General features: G+C 38.3%; 1 protein-coding gene across 1 annotated transcript in view; it reads right to left on the bottom strand.

The window, feature by feature from the left end:
• The window catches only part of LOC118762072 (zinc finger protein 271-like), a 34,500-nt gene that overhangs the window by 12,025 nt on the left and 6,979 nt on the right, over window positions 1–15,496 (bottom strand). The window contains exon 3 of the mRNA XM_036500321.1: window positions 6,909–7,795. Coding sequence (XP_036356214.1) covers window positions 6,909–7,716 — 808 coding nt within the window. The 5' untranslated portion in view covers window positions 7,717–7,795. The remainder of the gene's footprint in view (window positions 1–6,908; window positions 7,796–15,496) is intronic.

Here is a 15,496-nt window from a genome sequence, read left to right as displayed (position 1 = left end):
CCAGTAAAGTACCCAGAAAGGCTAATACATAAATGTTCAGAATTGCAATGCAATTAATTCATGTATTATATGGGCAAAGGTAAAATGTTTTACCTCAAATTCATAATACAAAATAAGAAAATGAAGGAGTAGATTTCTATAAATCATCAACTTCCAGATAATACCAGTTCATACAATTTATTAACTAATTATTTAGGAACATCCAAATCAAACAGAATAAAACAGTACACATCAATGAGTAATATAATACCATAAGAACATATATTTTATATTTTTATATTTATATTTCTTCATATGTATTGTTCTTATGGTATTATCTTACTCATTGATGTGTACTGTTTTATTCTGTTTGATCTGGATGTTCCTAAATAATTAATTAATAAATTATATGAATTGGTATTATCTGGAAGTTGATGATTGAAATGAATCTGTTCCTCCATTTTCTTATTTTGTAATTTGATATAAATATATATATATATATATATATATGTGTGTGTGTGGACAGGATGTCAGTCTGATAGCTAGAATAAGTGTATACAAGTCTCGTATTTTGAGTGTGTTTATGTCTGGGGCAGAAGCAGGGACTCACTTCGATAGGGAAATAGAAAATCTCCAAACCTTTCAAATGTGGTGTATGCACCACAGCATATGCAACCAAATGGCAAAATAAGACATCGAATGTAAAAATCTTAGAAAAATGTGATATGTCCAGTATTCAAAGCATGTTGATGAGGATTCAGTGAAGATGGGTAGGACATGTTTTTCAAATGAAATGTGAATGCTTTCCAAAAATTCAGCAGGATGAACTATTAGCGCTAAACTATTAAGCACAATCCATGCATAATTAAGCCAGCAGCACCCAGTCGAACAAACACTTCCGTGCATGCGTAATACAATAATGGTGATGTTCTTAACTGTTATATGGGAATGTAAATAGGTTTGCAAATTGTTTTTTTTACTTGTTATTCTATGTTCTGAATGCTTTTATTTTAATAAATGTTGCTTACTGCAAGTTATGGATGATTCTTTTATGACTTCATTGCTTTCAGGCTTAGCTTAACGTATTTTCACTCCCAACATCACAAAATGCATCAAATAAACATTGCCGGACAGCAGAGACTCGAACATTGCTTAGAAAATGTTTTTCATTTTTAACCTCGTATATAGTATGCACTAGGGATTTTGACCTTTAAATTTTGGGGAAAAAAGTGTGGATTATACTCGAGAATTTACGGTATTCATATAATGTTTTAAGCTTTCCTTCAGTTAACCTTGTATGTTAACACATTACCTCCAATGATAAAAGTTATGACTTATTACAAACGTCTCGTGAACTTCTATTTTCTTGTTGTTACGAACAAGATGGTGACCCCTCTTTCTTTCATACTGATGAAATTATAGTGTGTCATTAAGTCAGTGCTCCACAATGATAGTCGCTCCACTATAAAATGGATAAGGATCTTTTCGGTTTGTGCCAACATATGTATAGATGTAAATATGTTGCATGTCACCCACATCTGCTGCTACAGGGGAGATACAGGTCTACTCAGCCAGAGGGAAAAGCAAGAGAAAATAAGATACATGACATCGTGTTTTTCCACTTCCGGTCCTTCACTTCCTTACATTCTGGTCACTATCATTCCTCCACACTTCACCCTGATCTAATAATAATAATGAAATTATTGTATACAGTGCTCAGGTGCACCACAACTTGTCAAAAGTGCGTATAAAGCATATGCAGAAATGTACAAATGTCTGGGAAGCGAACAGTGTTTGAGTCAGATACATGCTTGCGTGTGTATGGAGGGGAGAAAGTCAGGTGTAGTGTTGGCGAATCTCAGGAAGCATGGAAGTTTTGAAGGATGCAGTGCTCCGACAACTAACAACTGATGCTGGCGTTTTGTTCTATACTTCAGCAACTCTTAGCGTGAAAATATGTTTCCGAAAGTCATGGGAACTGTGCTGTTTTCTGACTTTGTAAACATGTTCACAGGTGTTAGACAGGTGGAGTTTGAAAAGGTGCTCAGAATTATTGTTAATAAGATGGTTAATAATTTTATGGGCGTCCGCCAAGTCAGCTGCCAGACGTCGGAGTTTCAATGTGTCCGTGCCCAGGGAAGTAAGGCATTTAGAATATGGCAAATGCCTGATGGAGGGTATTGTATACAGTGTCAGGTGCACCACACCTTGTCAAAAGTGCGTATAAAGCATATGCAGTAATGTATAAATGTCTGGAAAGCTAACAGTGTATGAGTCAGATACATGCATGTGTGTGTATGGAGGGGAGAAAGTCAGGTGTAGTGTTGGCGAATCTCAGGAAGCATGGAAGTTTTGAAGGATGCAGTGCTCCGACAACTAACAACTGATGCTGGCGTTTTGTTCTATACTTCAGCAACTCTTAGCGTGAAAATATGTTTCCGAAAGTCATGGGAACTGTGCTGTTTTCTGACTTTGTAAACATGTTCACAGGTGTTAGACAGGTGGAGTTTGAAAAGGTGCTCAGAATTATTGTTAATAAGATGGTTAATAATTTTATGGGCGTCCGCCAAGTCAGCTGCCAGACGTCGGAGTTTCAATGTGTCCGTGCCCAGGGAAGTAAGGCATTTAGAATATGGCAAATGCCTGATGGAGGGTATTGTATACAGTGTCAGGTGCACCACACCTTGTCAAAAGTGCGTATAAAGCATATGCAGTAATGTATAAATGTCTGGAAAGCTAACAGTGTATGAGTCAGATACATGCATGTGTGTGTATGGAGGGGAGAAAATCAGGTGTAGTGTTGGCAAATCTCAGAAAGCATGGAAGTTTTGAAGGATGCAGTGCTCGACAACTAACAACTGATGCCGGCGTTTTGTTCTATACTTCAGCAACTCCTAGCGTGAAAAAATGTTTCTGAAAGTCATGGGAGATATGCTTTTTTTCTGACTTTGTAAACATGTTCACAGGTGTTAGACAGGTGGAGTTTGAAAAAGTGTTCAGAGTTAATGTTAATAAGATGGTTAATAATTTTATGGGTGTCTGCCAAGTCAGCTGCCAGACGTCGGAGTTTCAATGTATCCTTGCCCAGGGAAGTAAGGCGTTCAGAATATGGTAAATGCCTTATGGAGGGTATTCTAAAATGTTTCTAAAAGTCATGGGAGCTGTGCTGTTTTCTGACTTTATAAACATGTCCACGGGTGTTAGACGGATGGAGTTTGAAAAGGTGCTCAGAGTTATTTTTAGTGGTTAAAAATTTTATGAGTGTCTGCCAAATATCGGAGTTTCAATGTATCCTTGCCCAGGTAAGTAAGGCGTTCAGAATATGGCAAATGCCTGATGGAGGGTATTCTCTTGGTTGCACGTCGCTGAAAGGCTTCCAGGCGATTAACGATGACTGCCCCTCTATTGTTTAATAACCATCCATTCAGTTGTGGTAAGGATGCTTCCATTGAAATATACACAGTGTCATTCCCCCCCCCCTTTGTTATCATTAAAGCTCATTACACTTTGAATATCCCACATGTGATGTGGCATTCTATCCACTGAGACGTTATCTGGAGTACTCATCATGACCCAGCATGTTGTGGATCTTGAGACCCCTTCAGTCACGACACAGACCATGGGATTGCACCTAGAAAGATTGTTTATGGAAGACCAGCAATCACCCATGCATGCTAGTGTTATCCAAGTGGTAAGCCAAAGGGGCTGATACAACTTGGCAACTGTGATGTCGCAACTCATTTCTGCAGCAACGTGAAATAAAGTGTCTTGCTCAAGAACACAACACGCAGCCCGGTCCGGGATTTGAACTCACAACCTCATGATCGTAAGCTCGACGCTCTAACCACTGGGCCTGCACCTTAAGCTATATGTAAAATTTAAAAAAGCGGCAAGCTGGCAGACACGTTAGTGCGCCGGGCGAAACGCTTACCAGTATTTCGTCTGTTGTTACGTTCTGAGTTCAAATTCCGCCGAGGTCAACTTTGCCTTTCATCCCTTCGGGGTCGACAAATAAAGTACCAGTTTCGCACTGGGGTCGATGTAATCGACATAATCCTTTTGTCCTTGTTTGTTCCCTCTATGTTTAGCCCCTTGTGGGCAAGAAAGAAATATATACGTAAAATTAACCAGGAAGAAAAGTGTTACTCTTTTACTTGTTTCAGTCATTTGACCGCGGCCGTGCTGGAGCACCGCCTTTAATCGAGGAACTCGACCCCAGGACTTATTCTTTTTGTAAGCCCAGTACTTATTCTATCGGTCTCCTTTTGCCAAACCGATAAGTAACAGGGACACAAACACACCAGCATCGGTTCTCAAGCAATGCTAGGGTGACAAACACAGACACACACACGCATACATACATATATACGACGGGCTTCTTTCAGTTTCCATCTACTAAATCCACTCACAAGGCTTTGGTCAGCCCAGGGCTATAGTAGAAGACACTTGCCCAGGTGCCACCCAGTGTGACTGAACCCAAATCATGTGTTTGGTAAACAAGCTACTTACCACACAGCCACTCCTGCACCTGTTGTTTATCCCGCTCTCATCAACTGCACACGTTTGGGGTGAACACAAATGGCCATCTGAATTCTCAGCCCTCCCTTGTGACTAATCGGAATTCCTTTCTTTGCTCAGTGAAATTCCTGTCTATAAGTCGTCTGTCACCACAGATATTGCACTGATATGGCTTCTCTCCTGTATGTGTACATATGTGACATCATCATCATTTAACGTCCATTTTCCATGCTGGCATGGGTTGGACGGTTCAACTGGGGACTGGGAAGCCAGAAGGCTGTGCCAGGCCCAACCTGATCTGTCAGTGATTCTACAGCTGGATGCCCTTCCTAACGCCAACCACTCCATGATTGTAGTGGGGGCTCTTTATGTGCCACCGGCACGGAGGCCAGTCGGGGCGGTGCTGGCAACGGCCACGATAAGATGGTGATTTTTATGTGCCACCGGCACGAGGCCAGTCGGGGCAGCAGTGGCAACGGCCACCATATCCCAGGCGAGGCTGTCAACGGCCACGATCGGTTCGGTGCATTTTACATGCCACCGGCAAGGAAGCCGGTCAAAGCGGTGCTGGCATCGGCCACGTTCGGATGGTGCTTTTTACATTCCACTGGCACAGGGATCACAGTTGCAGTTTCCATTGATTTTGATGTTGGTGTACTTGACTCAATATGTCTCCTCAAGCACAGGGTCGAAATGATGTTTCTTCACTTGCCACCTGCACAGGAGTCAGTCCAGCGGTCCTGGCAATTGCTGGAATCCAAGTCCAGAAATGGATTTTGCCATGAAGTTGCAATGGGGACGTCGATTGTGCAAAGGATTGAGCGAATGTGTCTGTTGGTTGGAGGATATAGGCCTGCTACTGTTCATTTTCATCAACTCAAATTCTTCACATGGCATCGTGACACATTTTACGCCATACAGATGGATCTAGGCAATGGCTTTCCCAAGACATCACATCTAGCTGCTCTTCCTAACACCAACCACTCCGTGAGTGTAGCGGGTGCCTTTTATGTGCCAGAGGAGTCTGGCAGCGACCACGCTTGAATGGTGCTCTTTACGTGCCACCGGCACGGGGACCAGACGAGTTCCTCTGCCACTTGTTGGCCTTACAGAAGAATTTTTGGAATGCGATCATTTCGTCTTTGGAAAACATCTCTTGCACCCATCTGCACTGAATTCTCATCCGTACGCCTTGGATACTGGACATATCACATTTTACTAAAATTTTTACATTTAATGTCTTATCTTGCCATTTTGTTGCATATGTTGTGCTCCAGACACCACATGCGAAAAAATTTCAGTCTTTCTATTTCTTCGTAGAAGGGAGTCCATGCTTCTGCCTCATATGAAAAAAATACTCAAAATACAAGATTTCTATTATTTTAGTTGTCAGACTGATATCATGTTCACACAAATACATATATCAAATTAAATACACAACTGAAAGCGCTACTACTTGTTTGATACTGTTATGATTCTTGAACAGGAATATTTATAAAATGCGCCATGTATCTTAACCCTTTCATTACCATATTTCTGTTGAGATGCTCTGTGTTTCTCTCAATTAATTTTAAATATAACAAAGAATTTAGTAAAATAACTTCATTATCATTAAGCTAGTGTTAGGAACATAAATTGTGACTAAGGTTTGGTGGAAGATTTTAATTCAAAATTTATGATAACAAGACATTTGTGCTATAGAGCCAGAACTGGTTTTGGCTGGGTTGGTATTGAAAGGGTTAAGGGCATAGAGCCAAAGAAACCAAGCCCAATCTGACAGGAACATGGAGTAGCACTCTGGCTTGCCAGCTCATGTCACACTTTCCCATCAAAGCCTGCATAGAAGACGGATGCTAAAAATGGATGTTAGAGGATGATGATGAAAACACAACAAAGACAAAATCAATGTCACTTAAAACTTTTATTCCTCATTCCCATTCCTTTATTCTCTCATAACAAATTCCTCAAAAATCCAGCACTATCCTCTTCAGAAATCAAGGTCATCTCTGTGTTGATATATTTAGATATATAAATGATATTGAAGTTGTGATTCATGAATTTCATGTTGACATCCAAGAAACTGAAGTTGATAATGTCAAGCTTGAAAAGGAATAAACCCTGTCTTTTAGCAGACAAAATATTCATAATTGTTGTCATGTTCTAATAAATTTTGATATTGATACAGTTACACTTGTGTATGAATACGCCAATGTGTACTTAAATAGCCTTTTTGAAAGAATGATTTACCACAGACATCACAATGATATGGCTTTTCTCCTATATGAATAAGTGTGTGAATAGATAAAATGTAGGTTTTTACCCAGTATGAATATGTTTGTGATTAGTCAAATGATTATTCGTAGAGAATGATTTATCACAGATATCACAATTATATGGTTTTTATCCAGTATGGATACGTTTATGTTTAGTCAAGTCACTATTCCTAGAGAATGGTTTATCACAGATATCACAATGATATGGTTTTTCTCCAGTATGAATACGTTTATGTTTAGTCAAGTCACTATTCCTACAGAATGATTTATCACAGATATCACAATGATATGGTTTTTCTCCAGTATGAATATATTTGTGACGAGTCAAATGACTATTGGTAGAGAATGATTTATCACAGATATCACAATGATATGGCCTCTCTCCTGTATGAATACGTCTGTGTATTGTTAAGTTACTATTTATAAAGAAAGATTTACCACAGATGTTACAATGATATGGCTTCTCACCTGTATGAACACGTTTGTGATAAGTTAAAGAGTTATTTTGAGAAAATGATTCACCACAGATATCACAATGATATGGTTTTTCTCCCGTATGTGTACGCTGGTGTCTAAACAAGTCACTACTTCGAGAGAATGATTTACCACAGATATTGCAATGATATGGCTTCTCATCTGTATGAGTACGCCTGTGCATAGTCACGTGGCCACTTTCAGAAAATGATTCACCACAGATATCACAATGATATGGTTTTTCTCCTGTATGTGTACGTACGTGCCTAGTCAAAGAACTACTTTGAGAGAATGATTTACCACAGACATCACAATGATGTGGTTTCTCTCCTGTATCAATGCATTTGTGTTTGGTCAAGACTCTTTCTTCAGTGAATAATTTACCACAGATATCACAGTGATATGGCCTCTCACCTGAATCAGGTTTGTTTGGTTTTCTTAAATCATTCATTATAAGATAAAAACTTCTCATACGTATCCCAACGATAATGATTTTTTCATTTCTATGAATGTATTTGTGTTCAGTTGTGTCAGTATTTTCAGAGAATAATTTAACACTATGTTCTTGCTTAACATCTAAAATGGCAGATGTAAACAGTTAAAACTTTTGTAAATTTATCCAAGCAATCACCTTTTTTACATTCCAAACAGTGAAGGCAACAAAAAAGTTGCTCTTAATTCCATCGTAGAAGAAATATTTTCTTATCGTTTGTCATTGATGCGTTGATGAATGTGCCTTATGAATATATGGTCTTCCTTTAATTGATGAAAGTCAATCAAAATATCAGAGGTACATCTGAATGAAGAGATTTCTTTAACGTCAACATGATGTGATATTCTGAAGTAGAAAAAAAGAAGCATGAGATAAAGAGAATCGTTAAACGACATAGTAATTCAACATTGCAAATCTTACATCAACATTGTCATCCATTTAATGTCTATGTTTTCAGGGGTCAGATTCCATTGAGGCTTTGAAACTTTCACAACATTCTGTACATAGATGAAGCGTTTCTACATTTCTCTAAATTCTAACCTGTTTTCCTCCATTACCTTTTTTCTTTGGCATGAAACCACCTCAATTCTGGGAAGAGGGTATTTTCAAGTTAAAGGAAAGATGGAGACGCATTGTGCAACAAAACGGTTCATATTTGGTTGATTAAAAATGTATTGGCAAGTATTTATTGACCTTTTTCTTTCCTTCAAAAATCGGCACGAACTTTCCGGACAACCCAATACATATGCAATAATACGTTATACTAGCAGAATCGTTCACATGCCGAACAAAATGCATAACAGCATTTCGTCCGTCTTCACTCTAAAAGTTCAAATCCCATCCAGGTAGAATTTGGCTTTCATCCTTTCGAGGTAAAAACAAACAAGAAACATTAGCGCACATTGTTCCATGGAAGCGACGTCCGCTTCTCCCGCCAATTTCCTGAACTCGTGTCTAAAGTACAAAAGATTATTCTCATCAACACTATTATTATTGGCGATCTTTCGTCTCTAGTAGAACTTTACGTCGATTTCCCTATGTAATACGTGTGGTGAAAGGAGCGTAACAGAACAAGGAAAGAATTAGAAGTGTAATTTGGTCTTACCTGAGGAGATGAAGTCGGATTCGCCTTCAGCCAACTTGCTAGCCTCTTGTCGTGTTGGCGTCGTTCTCAAGTCTGTCTGGCTTGGTCAATGCCGCACGTGCGTTCTGTCTGTCACTTCAGCTTCCGCCGGCGCATGCGCCCTGCAAGACCCACTTCCGCTCCCTCCCGCTCCGTCACACTCCTTCAACACCACACCACACCGTAAAAAAATTTTTTTTTTACATATGGGCTTGCGGGAACTTTTCAAGTAATATACATACATATACACATACACCAAGTAAAAAATTTCAGTTATCTCTTTCTTTCACACACACTAACAGAAGCACTTCACTTACACAACATACTGTCTGTCTCCCACACCTCATCAAACACACACACACACATGTACATCAATGCTTGCCATGCACGGTAACTTCAAAAGAACTTCCCTCGTCATAAAAATGGCTTTCTCTTAGTCTCTTTCGCTCTCATTACTTCAAAATTTCCCGCAAGCCCATATGTAAAACAAAAAAAATTTTTTCGGAAAGGTCTACTAGAGACGAAAGATTGCCTTTTTATTATTATAGCGACCCCGAAACGAAGGAAAGTCACTGTCGACCTCAGCGGAAACTCCTGACTGAAAATACGGCCGAGGTCGACTTTGCCTTTCATCCTTTTCGGGAAATACTGGGTTCTATGTATTCGACTTCGTGCTCCCCTCAAACACTGCAGGCCTCGGCAAAATTTCAAACCTGCATCATTACTATTAATATAACCTCTTAAACAACAGGACAACGTTAATTAATATGGTATTCTTCAATCGGTTTCCCCTAATTTTACTAATTAATCAATTAAACTATTTTACTCTCGTATTACCAATTAATTTCCTTTATATCACATGTAACGGTGATTCATAGGTTTTCATAAACAACAGAGCAACATTTCAGTTTGGAAGTTATTAATTAAGACGAGTAAACATATTTTCTTAATTGTTGTTAGGTTCCCGCTTCGAAAAATAATTACTGTAATATCGAGAGAAGTTCACATAATTCTATCATTTACATTATTATTATTAGTAGTAGTAGTAGTATCACCTTTACAGCCTTAAAGGAAATCTTTATCAACTTACCGTATTCACAAATAAGCAACGAATCAGTAATTAAGCACCTTAATTAAGAATTTAAAAGAAGCGAGGTTGAGGTGTTGTGTGGTTATTTCCCTTTACACGATTGTATTTCTGCTATGCTCCAATAAATGGCTCTACTGGAGAATTTAAATACAATAATATAAAAAACGGAAATTTCACCCTCCAACCATTTTCATATATTTTTAAACTTTCAATGCCTCAATGAACCCCGACCCCTGCAGACATTGACATTAAGTGGATGACAGTGTTGATGTTGTAAGATTTGCAATGTTGAATTATTATGTCGTTTAATGATTCTCTTTATCTCACTGCTTCTTTTTTTCTGTTTCAGAATATCACATCATGTTGACGATAAAGAAATCTCTCCTTTCAGATGTGCCTCTGATATTTCTATTGACTCTCATCAATTAAAGGAAGACCATATATTCATAAGGCACATTCATCAATGCATCAACGACAAACGATAAGAAAATATTTTTTCTCGGTGGAATTGACAGCAACACTCACTTGTCTTCGCTGTTTGGAATGTAGAGAAGGTGATTGCTTGGTTAATTAAGCTTGGATAAATTTACAAAAGTTTTAACTGTTTACATCTACCGTTTTAGATATTAAGCAAGAACACACACGAAAGACACATAGTGTTAAATTATTCTCTGAAAATACTGACACAACTGGACACAGATATATTCATAGAATTGAAAAAATCATTATCATTGTGATACGTATGAGAAATTAGTATCTTATAATGAATGATTTAAGAAAACCAAACACACCTGATTCAGGTGAGAGGCCATATTACTGTGATAACTGTGGTAAATCATTCTCTCAAGTAGTCACTTGACTAGTCATGTACGTACACATACAGGAGAGAAGCCATATCATTGTGATATTTGTGGTAAATCGTTCTCTGAAAATAGTAACTTTACTCGTCACAAACATATTCATACTGGAGACAAAGCATATCACTGTGATGTCTGTGGTAAATCATTCTCCCGAAGTGGTTCCTTGACTGGTCACATAGATACACATACAGGGGAGAAGCCATTTCATTGCATTATCTGTGGGAAATCATTCTCTAGAAATAGTCAGTTGACTAGTCACAAATTTCTCCATACTGGAGAGAAACCATATCAGTGCGATATCTGTGGTAAATCATTTTCTCTAAATAGCGATTTAACTCATCACAAACATACACATACAGGAGAGAAAGCATATCATTGTAATATCTGTGGTAAATCATTCTCTAGAAATAGTGACTTGACTGTCCATAAACGTATTCATACAGGAGAGAAACCATATCACTGTGATGTCTGTGGTAAATCTTTCTCTCAAAAAAGCCACTTAAGTACACATGTGAGTATTCATACACAGGTGTAACAGTATCAATATCAAAATTTATTACAACAGGACAACAATTATGAATATTTTGTCTGCTAAAAGACAGGGTTTATTCCTCTTCAAGCTTGACATTATCAACTTCAGTTTCTTGGATGTCAACATGAAATTCATGAATCACAACTTCAATATCATTTATATATCTAAATATATCAACACAGAGATGACTTTGACTTCTGAAGATGATTGTGCTGGATTTTTCAGGAATTTGTTATAAGAGAATAAAGGAATGGGAATAAGGAATAAAAGTTTTAAGTGACATTGATTTTGTCTTTGTTGTGTTTTGATCATCATCATCATCTCCATCATCCTTACCATCCAGGCATGGATGGGAAAGTGTGACAGGTGCTGGCAAGCCAGAGTGCTTCTCCAGGTTCCAGTCAGACCTGGATTGTGTCGTTCTATATTTGAGAGATTCGGAATTATGTACGTTATTTACTTTAGACTGATATTCGTCCTCATCTTGTTGTTAACACAGTATTTCAACTGGTATACTCTCCAGCCTTCATCAGGTGTCTTGGGGAAATACCTTAGGAACGAGAACCCAGCTTCAAAATTTCCCCAATACACCTGATGAAGGCTGGAGAATATATCAGCTGAAATGTTGTGTGAACAACAAGATGAGGACAAATATCAGTCAAATGTGGGTTTGGCTTGGTTTCTTTGGTTATATGCTCTTAATATACATGGCGCATTTTATAAATATTCCTGTTCAAGTATCGTAACAGCATGTAACAAGTCGTAGCGCTTTCAGTTGTGTATTTAATTTGATACATAAAGTGAGATAGGGGTTATGAGTGTAACCCACTATGGGATATCATTTATCCAATATACTGCCAGTAAAGTACCCAGAAAGGCTAATACATAAATGCTAAGAATTGCAATGCAATTAATTCATGTATTATATGGGCAAAGGTAAAATGTTTTACCTCAAATTCATAATACAAAATAAGAAAATGAAGGAATAGATTTCTATCAATCATCAACTTCCAGATAATACCAGTTCATATAATTTATTAACTAATTATTTAGGAATATCCAGATCAAACAGAATAATAAAGAACAAAACAGTACACATCAATGAGTAATATAATACCATAAGAACATTTTATATTTTTATATTTATATTTATTTATATGTATTGTTCTTATGGTATTATCTTACTCATTGATGTGTACTGTTTTATTCTGTTTGATCTGGATGTTCCTAAATAATTAATTAATAAATTATATGAATTGGTATTATCTGGAAGTTGATGATTGAAATTAATCTGTTCCTCCATTTTCTTATTTTGTAATTTGATATAAATATATAAATATATATATATATATATATATGTGTGTGTGTGGACAGGATGTCAGTCTGATAGCTAGAATAAGTGTATACAAGTCTCGTATTTTGAGCGTGTTTATGTCTGGGGCAGAAGCAGGGACTCACTTCGATAGGGAAATAGAAAATCTCCAAACCTTTCAAATGTGGTGTATGCACCATAGCATATGCAACCAAATGGCAAAATAAGACATCAAATGTAAAAATCTTAGAAAAATGTGATATGTCCAGTATTCAAAGCATGTTGATGAGAATTCAGTGAAGATTGGTAGGACATGTTTTTCAAATGAAATGTGAATGCTTTCCAAAAATTCAGCAGGATGAACTATTAGCGCTAAACTATTAAGCACAATCCATGCATAATTAAGCCAGCAGCACCCAGTTGAACAAACACTTCCGTGCATGCGTAATACAATAATGGTGATGTTCTTAACTGTTATATGGGAATGTAAATATGTTTGCAAATTGTTTTTGTTACATGTTATCCTGTGTTCTGAATGCTTTTATTTTAATAAATGTTTCTTACTGCAAGTTATGGATGATTCTTTTATGACTTCATTGCTTTCAGGCTTAGCTTAACGTATTTTTGCACCCGACATCACAAAATGCATCAAGTAAACATTGCCGGACAGCAGAGACTCGGACATTGCTTAGAAAATGTTTTTCATTTTTAACCTCGTATATAGTATGCACTAGGGATTTTGACCTTTAAATTTTGGGGAAAAAAGTGTGGATTATACTCAAGGATTTACGGTATTCATGTAATGTTTTAAGCTTGGAGTTATGACTTATTACAAACGTCTCGTGAACTTCTATTTTCTTGTTGTTACGAACAAGATGGTGACCCCTCTTTCTTTCATACTGATGAAATTATAGTGTGTCATTAAGTCAGTGCTCCACAATGATAGTCGCTCCGCTATAAAATGGATAAGGATCTTTTCGGTTTGTGCCAACATATGTATAGATGTAAATATGTTGCATGTCACCCACGTCTGATGCTACAGGGGAGATACAGGTCTACTCAGCCAGAGGGAAAAGCAAGGGAAAGTAAGATACACGACATCGTGTTTTTCCACTTCCGGTCCTTCACTTCCTTACATTCTGGTCACTATCATTCCTCCACACTTCACCCTGATCTAATAATAATAATGAAATTATTGTATACAGTGCTCAGGTGCACCACAACTTGTCAAAAGTGCGTATAAAGCATATGCAGTAATGTACAAATGTCTGGGAAGCGAACAGTGTATGAGTCAGATAGATGCTTGCATGTGTATGGAGGGGAGAAAGTCAGGTGTAGTGTTGGAGAATCTCAGGAAGCATGGAAGTTTTGAAGGATGCAGTGGTCCGACAACTAACAACTGATGCTGGCGTTTTGTTCTATACTTCAGCAACTCTTAGCGTGAAAACATGTTTCCGAAAGTCATGGGAACTGTGCTGTTTTCTGACTTTGTAAACATGTTCACAGGTGTTAGACAGGTGGAGTTTGAAAAGGTACTCAGAGTTATTGTTTGTAAGATGGTTGATAATTTTATGGGTGTCTGCCAAGTCAGCTGCCAGACGGAGTTTCAATGTGTCCATGCCCAGGGAAGTAAGGCGTTTAGAATATGGCAAATGCCTGATGGAGGGTATTCTAAAATGTTTCCAAAAGTCATGGGAGCTGTGCTGTTTTCTGGCTTTGTAAACATGTCCATGGGTGTTAGATGGATGGAGTTTGAAAAGGTGCTCAGACTTATTGTTAGTAAGATGGTTAATAATTTTATGGGTATCTGCCAAGTCAGAGTTTCAATGTATCTATGCCCAGGGAAGTAAGGCTTTCAGAATATGGCAAATGCCTGATGGAGGGTATTCTCTTGGTTGCATGTTGCTGAAAGGCTTCCAGGCGATTAACGATGACTGCCCCTCTATTGTTTCATAACCATCCATTCAGTTGTGGTGAGGATGCTTCCATTGAAATATACACAGTGTCATGGGGCCGCCTCCCACTTTGTTATCATTAAAGCTAATTACACTTTGAATATCCCACATGTGACGTCGCATTCTATCCAGACGTTATCTGGAATACTCATCATGACCCACCCTCTCTATCTCCCACCATGTTGTGGACCTTGAGACCACTTCGGTCACGACACAGACCATGGAATTGCACCTCTAAAGATACCCTCCCAGGCACAATTCTGGGCGAGGTTGTTTATGGAAGACCAGCAATCACCCATGCATACCAGTGTTATCCAAGGAGAAAGGCAAAGGGGCCGATACAGCTTGGCACCTGTTATGTCGCAACTCATTTCTGCAGCTGAGTGAATTGGAGCAACGTGAAATAAAGTGTCTTGCTCAAGAACACAACACGCAGCCCGGTCCGGGATTTGAACTCACAACCTCATGATCGTAAGCTCGACGCTCTAACCACTGAGCCTGCACCTTAAGCTATACGTAAAATTTAAAAAAGCGGCAAGCTGGCAGACACGTTAGTGCGCTGGGCGAATCGCTTACCAGTATTTCGTCTGTCGTTACGTTCTGAGTTCAAATTCCGCCGAGGTCGATTTTGCCTTTCATCCTTTCGTGGTCAATAAATTAAGTACCAGTTACGCACTAGGGTCGATGTAACTGACTTAATCCCTTTGTCTGTCCTTGTTTGTTCCCTCTGTGTTTAGCCCCTTGTGGGTAGTAAAGAAATAGGTATTTCGTCTGCCGTTACGTTCTGAGTTCAAATTCCGCCAAGGTCGACTTTGCCTTTCATCCTTTCGGGGTCTACAAATAAAGTACCAGTTTCGCACTGGGGTCAATGTAATCGACTTAATCCC

The sequence above is a fragment of the Octopus sinensis genome, unplaced genomic scaffold (genome assembly GCF_006345805.1).
Source record: "Octopus sinensis unplaced genomic scaffold, ASM634580v1 Contig20289, whole genome shotgun sequence".
Taxonomy (NCBI): domain Eukaryota; kingdom Metazoa; phylum Mollusca; class Cephalopoda; order Octopoda; family Octopodidae; genus Octopus; species Octopus sinensis.
The sequence above is the reverse complement of the archived record's forward strand: the minus strand, read 5'-3'. Positions and strand labels throughout refer to the sequence as shown.